The following is a 14,978-nucleotide window of genomic DNA, read 5'->3' on the forward strand; positions in this document are numbered from 1 at the left end:
AAAGTAGACTCATAGTACCATTTGTTCCATTATAATTGAATCGCAAATTGCAATGTTGTCCCCAATAATCACAGTATGACTTTTTCTTCAAATCAATTTTATGTTTATAAATAACAAGTAATTCCTGTTGGGTTTAATCATCTATTCCACGTACAATGTATCGCTGCTTCCAACCTCCACAGTCTCATGTTATTTCTTCACAAAGCTTATTTCATGACCAATTCCAGACTAGTGTTTTAAGACTGAATAACTTCCACATTCACAGACCTTCCATCTTATCGACGACTGCCGGTAATTAACCCAAACATCTCCACTTTCTCTGTCAGTGTAAAAGTGTTCAGTTCCTACTCTGCAGTGATGGACGAGTGTTGTCCCCTGTGTCTCCTATGCACCTTAATCACTATATGAACAGACTTTGGAAAGGTTAGTTTAGTTGGAACATATTTGTATCGTAAACTGGAGCAAAAGGTATACATCCACTCCCATTAAGGCCCATTCTGTACTTGTGGTGCTGTATCTAAAAAAAAAATGTACTTGTGACAAAGAACCAAATAATTAATTTATTGAAAGCACGGCTTTCTCCCTGGTCAGCAGGGTAAAAATGAACTGACATGAAGTCCTGTCTTTGGAACAGTACAACAGTACAGTGTGATAAACATCTGTGGATTCTTTCAGTCCAGCCGTCCTGACAGTCTGTGTGTGTGTGTGTGTGTGTGTGCGTGCGTGTGTGTGTGTGTGTGTCTCTAATATTCACCTGTCCAAGAAAGAGCATGTCCATTGTGTTCCTGAAATATGCACTGAGAGACTACTATGCTGGATGTTTTCCAGGAAACTGCATACCTGCCTTTCCAGAAGTCAAATTCTTTCCTCTCCCAGCTGATGGTTGTTCATCCCAGAGCATCTCAATCATACTTTAGCTCTGGCACTTAACGAATCCCAAATTAGAATATGGTTTCTCCATCATACAAACTAATCATCCATGCTGCTTCAAGTCAAACTTGAGTGCAACTTATATTTGATTTAAGCCTCCTGTAATTTGATAAACTCATATCTCATCAGTGGAGCCGGGCAGAAGTCTCGGCTCCATTTCCTCCATAACCAGATTAAGGTGTAACCGTGTAGAGATCTCTTAATAAACATGAGTGTGATCTTAAAGTATGTCACGATGAAATCCCTAGTTGTATTACCATCTTTCTGTCACAAGCTATTAGAGGAAACCCCTCTTGTTCGAAGCCTTCGTGATCACATTTGTATTCATTCCAGCATCTTTCACAGAAGTCAACAATTGGGTCTGTTCCCGGAGGGTCCTCCTTGGCAGGGAGGCATCACACGTAATACATCAAAGGTGTAAAAAACCCTTCTCGAGCCTACCATCCAGCTTTGTGGTTTCAGCACAGTTTACACGGTGGATGTAAGCTCACTGCACGTTCACAGCTCTGTCCATGTCCAAGTCACCTGAGATCTGCAGCTTTGAAATCAGGCTGAACCTTTAGGTGGTAGTCCAAGGGAAAGGCTAAAGTTTGGGTTTAATTTTTTTAAAGATACACTCAGGAATTTATTATTTTGATTTATACAAAACAGGTCAAAACCTGTAATAAAAAAAGCTTACTGGAACTTTGATAGTTAATTCTCTTTCCTCCTAAAGCTAATTACAAGTGAATCAAAACTCTGCTGATCTGTGTCCTTTTCTGTTTAATAAGTGGCGGGTAAAGGTCTTTAAAAGAAGCAGCAAGCAAATCTTTAAAAGAGCTCTATTAGAGTTTTGAACAAGTAAAGTTTCTAAAATGGAAAGTGCAGGGACAGTTTATGGAAAAAAATCTCTGCTCCTGTTTTACATATTCAGAGGTGTGGAGTATCCACATTGGTGTACACGTGTCTGAAAGACTTAATAGATGTGCCTTATATATTACAACTTACATATTGCATAATTGTAGGACACTATTGTAGCTCTGTGTTTTTATATTTTATTCAACATCCTACTCGTATGAGCTTATTTGTTGTTACTTTTAGGGATGCAGCGATTACCGTATTTCTGATCACATGTTAATTTCTTTTAATGTAAACTTAACACTGTCCAAAATATCTTAGTAGAAGCCTGCTCACCCTCTCTCTCTTCCCAAATAACTACCATTTTACATTCCTCTCTCACCTCTGGTATTGTTCCCTCGTCTCTAAAATCAGCTGCAATAACTCCTATACTTAAGAAACCTGGTGCAGACCCCAACAATTTCAACAACCTCCGTCCCATTTCTAACCTACCTTTCTAAAACCCTTTAAAAAACAGTCGCATATCAGGTCCATGCACACATGTCTGACAATAACCTCTATGAACAATTCCAATCTGGTTTCCGTCCCTGCCATAGCACAGAAACAGCGCTGGTAAAAATCACCAATGATCTTCTCATGGCAGCTGATTCAGGACTACTAACTATTCTCATCCGCCCTGAGTGCAACCTTTGACACCATCTCTCATAACATCCTCCTTAACAGATTAGTCTGTATTGGTTTCACTGACACACCCTTGGACTGGTTTAAATCATATCTCTCTGGCTGCACTCAGAGCTATCCCCTGTCACTACCGGTGTTCCCCAGGGCTCTGTCCTGGGGCCCCTTTTGTTCATCATCTATCTGCTTCCTCTTGGACATATCTTTCGTAAATTTAACATCCATGTCCACTGCTATGCGGATGACACCCAGCTCTACCTGATTGATCTTCCATTTACGTAACATTAATCGCCTCCCACCGTCTCTCTCACCCACTAGTGCAGCCATTCTCGTTCACACACTGGTCACATCCCGCATTGATTATTGTAATTCTCTTCTCGTTGGTCTTCCTCTCAAATCCATACATAAACTTCAACTGGTTCAGAACTCTGCTTCCCGTATCATCACCAGAACCCCTTCTATTAATCATATTACTCTGTCTGTCCGCAGCTTCATTGGCTCCCAGTTAAATACCGCATTGATTACAAGACTCTGTTCCTGACCTTCAAGGCCATTTATAACCTTGCTCCTTGGTACCTCACTGACCTCCTTCATATTAACACCCCCACCCGTACTCTTATGTCATCTTCTTCTATTCACCTCACTGTACCTCCTGCTCGTTTGACCACCATGGGGTCCAGAGCCTTCAGCCGCTCTGTCCCTCATCTAAGGAACTGTCTTCCACATCCGCAACACTGACTCACTTTCCATTTTTAAATCCCGCCTGAAAAACACATCTTTTTAATCTGACATATCCCACGTGATCACTCTTTCTCAATCTTTGTTTCCAGTTGTTTTGTACCCTGATTTTATGAACTGGAATTATAGTTGTTAATTTTATCGATTATTGCGGTACTGTTTTATTATGTTTTGTGAGGTAACCTTGAGTGTTCAGAAAGGCGCCTATAAATAAAATGTATTATTATTATTATCTATAGAAAACTAACTTGACAGGAGAATGTGTGGTCCTCTGAGGCATGCGTACGCACAAACTGGAGAAATGAGAAACGGCGACTCACATGGCAGAAGGATGAAACGGTTTGAAATGAATAGGCCTACTATTGTGTAAAATAAATTTACCTCTGTGTATTATAGGCTTAAAGCCTTTCTGAAAAAACAAACATTCTCTTAAATAAGGTGAACAGTAGGACAAATTACATTTAAATTGATGCCATTTTCAGTGCGTCAGTTGAACAAATAAGAATGAATAGATGTTTTGTGATGTTACGGTCCTACTCACCAATCAGAGCAGGCAAAGGGTGTGTACATTTAACAACAACAGGTCCGGAGAGAAACAAACATGAGCACATCGCTCTCAAACGCTGCCAGGTTGTTCACCAGTCAAGAGCTGTGGATCAACAGCACTGCTCTGCTGATAAATAAAAAGGAAAAGTTACGTTATGTTCTCTAGTGGACCCAGATCAGCTGTTGGCTCTAAACACACCACAGGGCTAACGCTAACGTTGCTATATGGCCGCGTTTTAATGGTTTAATGACCCGGTATGTTTGTTTTGGCGAGGAGACGACCTTGGAGGTAATTCGGCTCCCGGTAGAACCCTGTCAGGGCACTGAAGTGGAGCGGACCCAGAACAACTCTCATCAGCTGTTAGCTGTAAACACTAGCAGGACTAAAGTTACGGTATGGCTGTGTTATAACTACAGCACAACACCACTGTGCTGTAATAACGTTATGCTTTATTAAATGTCACATAATAACAAAATAGATACTGTCAGTCCAGCGACTGTTACCTAACAACAGACTTGCCTCTCATTCTCCAGCACTGGCAGTAACTCAGAACTACAGGCTCCGAGGAGGACCCATAATAATGAATAAGAGGCGTTTTGCACAAAGAATATATCATTTTTAAATAGTATTGGAATGAGACCCGCAACCACATCATGCATTTCGGCAACATGCACGCAAAACTCTGCACAAGACCAGTAAATGGCAGGCGAGCAAAGAGAAAATTATTTGACAATAAGCCTCAGTTTAGTTGGAAATGTAGCTAATGAATAGGGACTGCACCTCTGCAGCTTCTCAAGATTAAAGCGGAGCTACCGTGTGTAGTTTTGAACTTTTGCGCTGAACCCAGCAGCCAGCGCAGTGCAAATCACTTATTTTCTGAAAGGGCCTTTATGGAAGAACGTAGTCCTCTCAAGACCTTCACTGAACATTTAACGTTACATCCTTTTTACCATCAGTCACTGAACATTTAACGTTACATCCTTTTTACCATCAGTCACTGAACATTTAACGTTACATCCTTTTTACTGTCAGTCATTGAACATTTAACGTTAGATCCTTTTTACCGTCAGTCACCGAACATTTAACGTTAGATCCTTTTTACTGTCAGTCATTGAACATTTAACGTTAGATCCTTTTTACCATCAGTCACTGAACATTTAACAAACTTTTACCTCCTCCTGTCTGTGTTGAGAAAATGAGCTTATAGACTTCCAGGACTACCAATTACCTGCATTTCAGTTATTAATAACACTGCACTCAGTTTCTTTCTATCATTTTCACTAAAACTTAAACTTATGGATAAGAGTTGATGACAATAACAGTTCAGTTTATTCCCCTCCTCAATAACAATTTCCCCTGGGGGATAAATGAAGTTAATATTCGCTTTATATTAATAATAATACTTAAATATTATAAACGTTTAATTGTTAATTTAATTCAATATTAAAAATCAACTTCATGTACTCTTGCTGCTTGTTGTTTACCTCGCTAACTTTGAAACTGCCAACTTCGCTCCAAGCATAAACACTTCATTATTAATTGTTTTAATTTTTCTGTCATTGTTTGACATGGCATATATGTTGCTTCTTCTGCTGCATTTTCCTGGTGGTCGATGGGTGGCTGAGGCTCAGGAGTTGGAAAGGTCCAGTAATTGCAGGGTTTACAGTTCCTGGCTTCTCCTGTCCACATGCAGTGTCCTTGAACAAGACATTTAACCCCAGTTGCTCCCAGTGGTTAGCCCAGCGCCATGCAAGGCAACTCCACTGCGTGTGTGAATGAGAGGCAAATTATATACTAGATGCAGCCCATTTACGAAAATGCCGTAACAGTTTCATTTAAACCGTAGCATAGTGTGCTCTGGAAATAGTTTTTCTTTTGTAATATAAGCCCAGAATTTGAATATTTATATATTTGTTTATTATTTAATCATTAACAGAGGTTTGGAAAAACTGGACACAAAACTTTATGGGGATTTAAAAGGTCGTTTTGAGTATTGATCTGCTTGTAAACAGGGTAGAGTATGAATTTAATAATGATGTGAAATTATTTTGTGTTATCAGGTCAGGAAGACAACTAAGCGAGGTCTTTGTCCAGTTACCATCCAGGAAGGAGCTCCCAGAATACTACGAGCTAATCAGAAAACCTGTGGACTTCAAAAAGATCAAGGTCTGTAAACAGTTATTAACCCGAGGGATAATGATGATAGTGGGATCAAAGAGCATAGTAAAATATCTGCAAGCTTTAATGTGATAATTCTAGTGAAGAAATTGATGCAGAATGAGCAGACAGTCAAACAATAAATATTATTTTATAGTAATAACAAATTCATGCTGTATTTTGGCAGCCAGCAGTTTTGTTTAGTTGATTGTTAGAAAATAAATCTATTGTCAAAATGTATTAGTTGTTTCAGGTTCTCTGGCTCCAGCTTCTCAAATGTGAATGTTTGCTGGTTTCTTGGTTTATGAATTTAAACTAAATATTTTGTTGTTTTGAACTGAGAAACAAACAAGCAATTTAAAGAGTTTGGATATATGGGCTTTTTGAAATTGTGATGACCATTTTAATTTTTTTTTATTTATTTCACTATTTTTTGACATTTTATGAACCAATCAATTGATTGATTGCTCAAGAAAATAAACAACACACTAACCGATAATAACGGTAATCTTCACACAGTAATCAAGTGTCATGTAGAAAGCGTTTCATAATTTTAGAGTTTTGAGAAAGTAAGGAAAGACATTGACAGCTGGATATCACATTAGTCGTGACTTGTGTTTTTCTGTCAACAGGATCGTGTGAGAAACCATAAATACAGGAATGTGGGCGACCTGGAGAAGGATGTGATGCTGCTTTGTCACAACGCCCAGACCTTCAACCTGGAGGGATCCCAGGTCAGAAACCTCCTGTGTGGCTCTGTCCTTGACACTGGACAAGAAATGTTGTTTTCCTTCTTTTTACAGACTGAGGCAAAAAGAAGAAAGAAATGTTTCTCAGAAGAGAGCACTGTTTCATTTTTTTGTAGCAAATTCCTAAGGTTTGAATGGCCTCTTGCTATAGTCAAAGAGTAGGCATCAATTAAGAATAAGTGCTACTTACTCTATTTGTAGCCCCCTCCTAGCTGTTTTACACTTCTCCCATTTCTTTCTAATTAATGCTTAATCTCTTCTCTTTTATTATCCCTATCCATATCCACCTTTTGCGCGGAAAGTCCTGTTCAAGGAACTTGTTTATACATCCAGTCGGGTCTTCTATTTCTTTTCGCCCACAGATATACGAGGACTCCATTGTCCTTCAGTCTGTGTTCAAGAGTGCCAGGCAGAAGATTGCCAAGGACGAAGAGAGTGAAGATGACAGCGATGAGGATGACGAGGAAGAGTCAGAGGCAGAGGGTAAGACACCATTTCTAGGACGTGCATGCAAATAAGCACACACACCCCCACACGTGTCATCACATTCAAATTCTACTCTATAAACCCAGTGAATGCTGTTCTGGTTTGACATTCACTCCACCATCTCTATGTACCATTGTTGCTTTCAAACTGTAGCACAGAATCAATATATAATGTAACTATGTATAATGTAAGACAGGAATGACGTATATAATTGTAATTGCAGGACTACTGCATGAAAATTCATTCTTGAGTTTCATGCAGTAGTCCTGTCCTTCATAGCTTTTTCTGGAACTTTCAACTCATCTTTCACAGCAGAGGAAAACTGGTTTGACATGAAGACTACAGACGTGTACCAATGGTTTTCTGAGCAGTTTTACTCACCCGCTGCAGTGCCATCCTGTCCTGGGATACTATTAAATTAACATATTCTTTTTATTTAATGTTAGAATATTATACTAATACATACATACACTAGTGACACATCCAGCTTGTGGATAGTGTACCTGTAGTGGACAGAGGTAGATTTAGTTTGGAATCACAGAGCAATTGTGTCAATATGTGCTGCTTCGAGACGCCTCCTCCTGATAGCAACACGCTCCCCTTGTTCTATTTTCATTATCATGTTCAGTATTCTTGTTTACATAAAGTGTGGCGTGGGTTGTGTGGGTGCTGCTGGTGTATTGTGTATCTATCCCTGGTTCAAAAAGTTGAAACCTCCACAAGCCACAATGCTCCAATCACCTCCAATGCACATCATAATTACACACAAGGAGAAGGAGCGGACACACACACAAACAATATAAATATGTATGTAATAAATTCCTTGTTAAAAACTCTGTTAGTTAAACATTTTTCATTGTGCTCCAAAATGTTTTAATTTAGGAACAAATGTGCTCCTTGGGAAAGAAGTTAGTGTAGAGCCCTGTTCCCAGAGCTCAAAGTTAAGTTAACAAGTATTATTTTCCGACCAACAGTCAAAAACCCAAAGATGAGTTTACAATGATATAAAATACTTTCATTTGAGAAGCTGATTTTTTTAATTTAAACAATTAATTGTTTTTCAAAATAATCAGATGAATTTGTCTTTCAGTGACTTGTTGTTTCATCTCTAAGGCCACAAATTAAGTCAGAATTTCTATGGCATAAACAGGTGATTCAGATATAATCACCCCGTCCTCTGAGCCATGTGGGTGGAAACGTAGATGAACATACTTTATGTTTACTGACTCGGCAAGCAATGAGAAAACCAGTTGTATAAGACTTGTTTGGTGGGAACTTAATTCACTCCTACTTTCCCCTTGTGCTTCATTCAGCCAAGTCGGTGCGGGTTAAGATCAAGTTGAGTAAGGAGGCGCGCAGCCATGACAAAGGCAAGAAGAGACAAAGCCGAGGGAAGGCCAAGCCGGTGGTGAGCGACGACGACAGCGACGAAGATCTCGATGACAATGTAGGTCTATCCAATTCAGCACATTTGTTTCAAACTTTCGAGCAGGTCTCCACGTGAATATATTTCTGACCGGGCAAATTGGAAAAATAAATTCACATGGAAAAGAGGAAAAGACACTAACATATATTACAACTATCAAATAATATATATAAAAATATTGGCTTACACATCTTAAGAAAGCTCACTGTAGCAGCTTATCACTAATGTTTTTTGTTTTTCATGGAACATGACAAATAGCGTGTTGACACAATGGAGCTCAATTCTGGTCATCATGATGAAAAGTCCCGGTGGTTTCCTTTCAGCCGTCTAATCGGCAACTGTTTCACACCTGTAGGTGCAGGCAAATTAAATTGTTGAAAACAGCAGTACTCTGAGTGATCCTAAAGATTTACAGTGAAACAAAACATCGGGTTTGTGCCAAAGAATCTCTTCCATTTCACAGCAGTAAGTAAGTTCCGGTTTGAAGCATATGAATTGTGATCAAGGTATTTCTTGCCAACATATATTTCTTTCACAAAGATAAGTGACTGCCGGAACCTTGTTTGTTTGGCTTTGCTTTGTTTTTTGAAGACTAAGACTCCACAAACTCCAACAGAAATGCAATTAGGGCTGCAACTAAGGACTTTTTTAATAATCAGTTTATCTTTTCAAAATGTCTTCTATACATATATAATTGGACTAATAAAGTTAATTGTTTAGTTTCTAGCATTGAGTAAAAACAGTAATGGGGGAAATTAAATCCATGGCAACCACCGCTCATGTACCAATTTTCATATAATTAGCACCGCTTTTCCCATTCGTCATGCGCGTGAAAGTGCTACTGCACTGATTTGTCCGTACACACATCAGAGAGTTTAAAGTTTATCTGATAAAAGCAAACTACACAAATGTAATATTTTCCTATATTCTCACTAAATTCTGTTTTAATTTTACACACAAAATAAATGATGCTACTTGTCACTTACTGTAGTTGCCTGATCTCCGTCAAACAGGTGACACATGACACTTATTCTTCACACAAGTGTTGTAGTCAAGACCGCCTTTCTCAATCTGTGTTCTTGTCTGTACTTGTGTTCTTGTGAAACGTCATCTTTTGTGGCCCAAGTACTGTCCCAATACACAAGTTTGCATTTTGGCAAGAACTGTTAAAAATAAAAGTGTTCTTGACACATCCATTTTACCAAGGATGCATCAGTTGGTAACTTGTGTGAATTTGACGGCACAGATATCCCAGCATTCATTTCGGCATTCAAGCGAGGTTTGAGGCGAGAAATCAACTGTGTAGATGTCGACTATTGGCAGTTTTACTAAAAATGATGGCGAATCTAAAATGTCTTTTTCTGTCATTACATTCTGAGTAATTTTGTAAGATTTTAACTTAAATCAAGAGACATCTGGATGATGTACAGAAAAATGGTGATGTGCAAAAAAATCTGGTCTTGTGAAACTTCAGAAAAATTATCAGAAATAGTATGAAAGGGGACTGTCTTTTCTTTATTATTATTAATATTAGACATTACATTGTTAGTGTACAGTAGAGTTGTGGTCACAGTATTTGCTTTTATTATATATACATTTTTGTGTGAAATATATCTTGGTAAGTAAAAACCTACAATAAATCCAATTCTGAGCTCTTTGTTTTGGGGGATGAAGCCTGGCTGTTGCAATGCATGCGGCCTCTGTGCTGGGGGTATTGCGCAATACCAGCAAGAACGCATCGTCTCAAACCATCAGCAGCGTTGTGTGCTCGTGACATTGCAAGTTCGTCCTTCTAAGAACGACTAGCAAGAATGTTCTCCCCAAGAACACAAGTACATTCTTTGCATCCTTGGTTTTGAGAAACACCCCAAGTCAAGACCAAGCCCAGAGTTTATCGAGACCGAGACAAGACCAAGACTTTTAGGGGCTGAGACCAAGTCGAGACCGAGACCGAGCGAGGGCGAGACTGAGTCAAGACCAAGACCAGTTCCCCACATTACATGACACACAATAAAATGTGGAACGAGATCATAGGTACTTCTCAAATTGATCTGAAAGATCCACATTTCCAATAAAACACCCACACACAAACACTAAGAGCTGAAATCAACGTAAGCATCTTTATTCAACACTCCTTTTCCAAGCTTAGCCTACCATCGCAGGGACAGTCATTAACAGTAACAACGCATTTTTATTATTTAATCAAAGTTAGGATGTTAAATAAATCAGACAATGCAAAAGCAATTTGTTGATATTCCAAAGGTATGGTCTTGACTGGTCTTGAAATAAAATCCCGAGTCCTCAATGTCCGAGGCCGAGACAAGACCAAGACCACCAAAAAGTGGCCTTAAGACCGGTCTCGAGACCAAGACCGTTATAAATTATAATTACCAGGGAGTCAGGGAGATTCTTTGGATTCACAGTGACATTGTGGCCTCTTTGATGGCCTGTTTCTCTGTCCAGTGCATAGTGTTGTTTGGTACCAGTTTTAGGCATTTCGATTCTGCATGTCAGTTCCTAACTTATTACACACTCAGTCGTGCTCCAGATTAAACTGCAGAGAGCATTTTACAGTCCATAAAAGTTGCACTTACCAGCCAGGACCTGCTACACAGACCTAACGTCACGTCATTTATTACGTTACGTCATTACGTCAACAAAGCCTGCGAGAAGAGAGTACTTCTGTTTACATTCCTGGACCTTAGCGGATTGCAGCAAATGCTCAAAAGTTTGGCTTAGCTTTACTACAAAAAGATAATGACGCAACAAAATGCATCACCTGCAGTAAGGATATTTCGTGCAAGGGAGGAAGCACCTTCTAGAAGACAAACCTCTTACTTCAACACGGCGTGAATCTGAAGGAAGGAATGCGCCATGTTCAGTCTGTTGCAGTCTCCCAGCTACAATGATGCCCCAGATAAAGCTAACCTTTTATACTGAAGGTACATCAATGATGTCTATAAATTATTCTCCTATATTTTTTTCTTAGATTCCCTAGAGACGCCCCTCTAGTACAGGAACTCACAAACAACACAGCCCCCCTCGACAGAAAATGCAGGACTGTTTACAGTCTGAATCATCGGTAATGCAGAAACGTAAATCTAGTTAAAGAGCAAGACAAGTACATTTGGTGTCATTAAAAGGATATTAAATCTATAGGGATCAGAAGTTGTCCTCCATTAGATTTTGATCAGTATTCAGTGCAAGTAGGCAGCTGGAGGAAGATTTTTATTCATGCCAACAGTGATCCTGAACCGTAGGTTGTTTTGAGGTTAATATAAACAGCTCTGCCAAAATAAGACCTTCACCAGAGCATGCCCAAAAGCCACGTTGACACTGTGAATACAAATGTAGTGAGTGATTTCCTCAGCTGTCTTATCAGTCATGGTGGAATCTTACTGTGCATTGAATTCAAAGCAAAGTGTTTTTCTCTCTTTATCTCTCACCCCACTTGCAACAAAACCACAGATTAAAAACTGAACTATCCTTCCCAAATTTCCAAAGGGTCTTCGAAAGTCCTCATCCTCCTTCACAGCTCCCCTTCACCACCTTCTGCCCAGAAACTAGATAGGACGAGAGGCTTCACCTTCAGACTTTCTTTCCTCTGGAGATCCTTCTTTCTTGTTTCAAGGTGTTGATATAACCAGCTTGTGATGACCTACAGCATCTCTTGTTTATGCTCCAACAGACAATAAACCTTCCTCACACGCCGTTCCCCCTCCCTCCTCTGGCTCTTTGTCTGCCTTTAAATCTCCCTCTCTCTTAATACACTTTCTCTCTCTCTCTCTCTCTCTCTCTTTTTCTGCAGGATCTGTCAGACAAGAGCAAGAGTGACGACGACTGAGGGCGTGAGGATATTGTTTATAGCACTTACAAACAAAAAGGACAATATCTTCCATTACTGTTCAGGTTCTGTTTTCTTTTTAATTTTACTTCATTTGTCCTCGAGTGTCTGTAGTATGCACCCCTTCTCCCACCAGCTTGGTAATGTATTACTAATAATTGATAAGCTACAGCAATACCAATCTGCTTATATTCTTGTTTTTAAGACAAATTTGTAGTATATTTTTTAACTCTGTGCTTTAAAGAAGGAAATGAAAAAGGAGAAAAAAAAGATTTGGTCATGCTATATGTGCTTTTGCTTTATTTGTACTTGCTTGCTTGTTGCACTTTTAGAAAATTAAATATATCCATTTCCTTTTTTTTAAACATATATATATATATAGCTACGGACATCCAAGGTAATTTGGAGATCCACTTGTGATTTTAAAAAATGGCAATCAATTTTTGGATTCATTGTTTCACCTTGTGCAGTGCCAAATGTCGAAACGTGGGGAAATTGATTGTTCGCTAAACCCCTCCCCTGACCAGCGATTGTCCAGTTATAGCTTAATAAACGTAACTAGTTATGGCAGGCCTGCCAAGCTTTAGTTTTGTTCACATGTAGATGCTATCAGAGTTTAGGCTAACATTAGCGCCTGTGTCCTGCTCTCTGCTGGATTTGGGGAAGTTTACGCTGTCAAACTTGGTTAGTTTTCATTCTCAACACCTTTTCTGTTGTAATGTTAAGAGTGAAACTTAATACTCTTTGAAAAGCTAAACAGGGTCAGAATAAATCAGAATAATAGTCTGAATCTCACATTTTTCCTTATCGTACTTACTATAGTGTAGTGCTCTAGCAGTGTAGAGCTAGATACTATGTCTATCTAGCTCTACACTGCAACACTTCTCCTTTATTTCCACGCCATGGATCAAAACTAGTGAGAACTTTTTTCCTGGGACCTTTTACAAGATTAACGATTTAAAACAAGTCAACTAAAACGGCTTTTTCAACCAGCTCATGAAGCTGCGGCTTAATTAGTTGGCCGCCAACGATAGTTGTCATTTTAGCAAAATCGACGGTTGCCGGCTAGAAATGAGAAGTCTGCTTCTGTCCGCCTCTGTCTGAAATAAAAATAAAAAAAATTGTAAGAACTTAAACAGGAAATCTGCCGCCGTTATCATAAAAAACGTTAACGCTTGACAGCAACTGTAACTACAAGGGGCGGGGCTTAGTGAACAGTCAGTTACGAGACAACACGATTTTGAGAGTGTAAACTATTTCTGAAGTCTCAATATCTTATAGCCAGCACAACAAAATGTCAGTTGTTGCTCGATGACTTACAATTTAATTTGAAATACCATGAATGCTGAATGTGTTTTCAAACTGCTTTTATTAAGAAAAATGTAACCGTACATTATGTAGGCGGCACATCATTTAGAGAAGTCCATGTGTTTCATGTATCCTTCTAATTTTCAGTTGTTGCATATCAGAGCAGAAGCTTTGAACTTTGTAATACTTTTCTCACTCAGAATCAATTGTTTGGGTTATTTGGATGGAGAGGCAGCAGATTTATGGGGAAACACCTTGTCTTGTTGAATAAAACCAGCATCTGTCGTAGCAGTAAATGTAGCTTTTTAAAGCATCTGAAAACATGATGCGCCATCCAGATTGTAAAGAACCAAGTCTTAGCTGGATATTTGCAGAGTATCTGAGACGGGAGACAATGGCAAATATTACAAAGAAAACAGTGTTATGGATTTGAATATAACTGTTATAAATATATATAACTGTTTTAAAACAGTGTATTGATTGAAACTTTTGGATTGAGGTGTTTTTGTTCCTGTGTTAGTTTTGAGCCCTCATTTTATTGATTTATATGTTTGTAGCATGAACTCTTTTGGCAATTTACTGTGTACATGCAGATATATATCATTTGCTTGCCGACTCTCCATAAGTGTGACTTATCTTTGCTTTCTTTGCACAGTGTCTTTGTGGTTGTATTGAATAGCCCAGGGCAAATAAAATCTCACAGATTTTCAGCACAAAAAATGTTATCTCATTGTTGGTGTTTATTTTTTGCTGGAGACCATTTCTACCATCTGTTAGTGTTGGTATGTGTGAAAGGTTTTATAAATTTTTATTTCATTAAATCTTTTACATTTCATTTAGATTTTTTAGTTTTGGTTTCAAAAGTGTTCAATGGCTGCCACTGACGTTAAAGACAAGATGTTTTTGTCATGACAGATTAAATAAATTCAATTCATCAATAGTCTTAATTCCACTTAAATATAACCTGTTAAATTCCACGTGCTGCTCTTTTGTTGAAAGAATGAGAATTCTGAAAGACTGCGGCAGTGGTTGCTCTCATTTTACAGTTGTCCAATTGCTGCTGTTGTCTTTAAAAGTCTTAAATGTAAGTTGATAAAACTTACAGACTTTCTTTTTGAGGTCAGTCTGCCTGAGAGGAAAATTCTCATGCACTGCATACCTCACACACTGATAACGTAATGAGTTATGACTTCACGCTTCCAACTCTTCAAAGAAGCAGCACATCAGTTAGTATGGACTAACACCTGAGTTATACTGTGTGGGCTGAAAGGTCTGTTC

General features: G+C 38.8%; 1 protein-coding gene across 4 annotated transcripts in view; it reads left to right on the forward strand.

Annotated features, from left to right (window-relative positions):
- smarca2 (SWI/SNF related, matrix associated, actin dependent regulator of chromatin, subfamily a, member 2) overlaps positions 1 to 14,425 on the forward strand; it is a 71,688-nt gene extending 57,263 nt beyond the window's left edge. For 2 of the 4 annotated variants that reach the window (XM_046033841.1, XM_046033840.1), the window contains exons 30-34: positions 5,791 to 5,896; positions 6,520 to 6,621; positions 6,999 to 7,119; positions 8,436 to 8,569; positions 12,053 to 12,291. In XM_046033841.1, coding sequence (XP_045889797.1) covers positions 5,791 to 5,896; positions 6,520 to 6,621; positions 6,999 to 7,119; positions 8,436 to 8,569; positions 12,053 to 12,115 — 526 coding nt within the window. In that variant the 3' untranslated portion in view covers positions 12,116 to 12,291. Of the gene's footprint in view, positions 1 to 5,790; positions 5,897 to 6,519; positions 6,622 to 6,998; positions 7,120 to 8,435; positions 8,570 to 12,052; positions 12,293 to 12,356 lie in introns of those variants that run through there. The other 2 variants (XM_046033842.1, XM_046033843.1) reach the window with 2 other exon arrangements.
- Positions 14,426 to 14,978: the final 553 nt, after the last annotated feature.

This window comes from Micropterus dolomieu, linkage group LG21 (assembly GCF_021292245.1).
Source record: "Micropterus dolomieu isolate WLL.071019.BEF.003 ecotype Adirondacks linkage group LG21, ASM2129224v1, whole genome shotgun sequence".
Taxonomy (NCBI): domain Eukaryota; kingdom Metazoa; phylum Chordata; class Actinopteri; order Centrarchiformes; family Centrarchidae; genus Micropterus; species Micropterus dolomieu.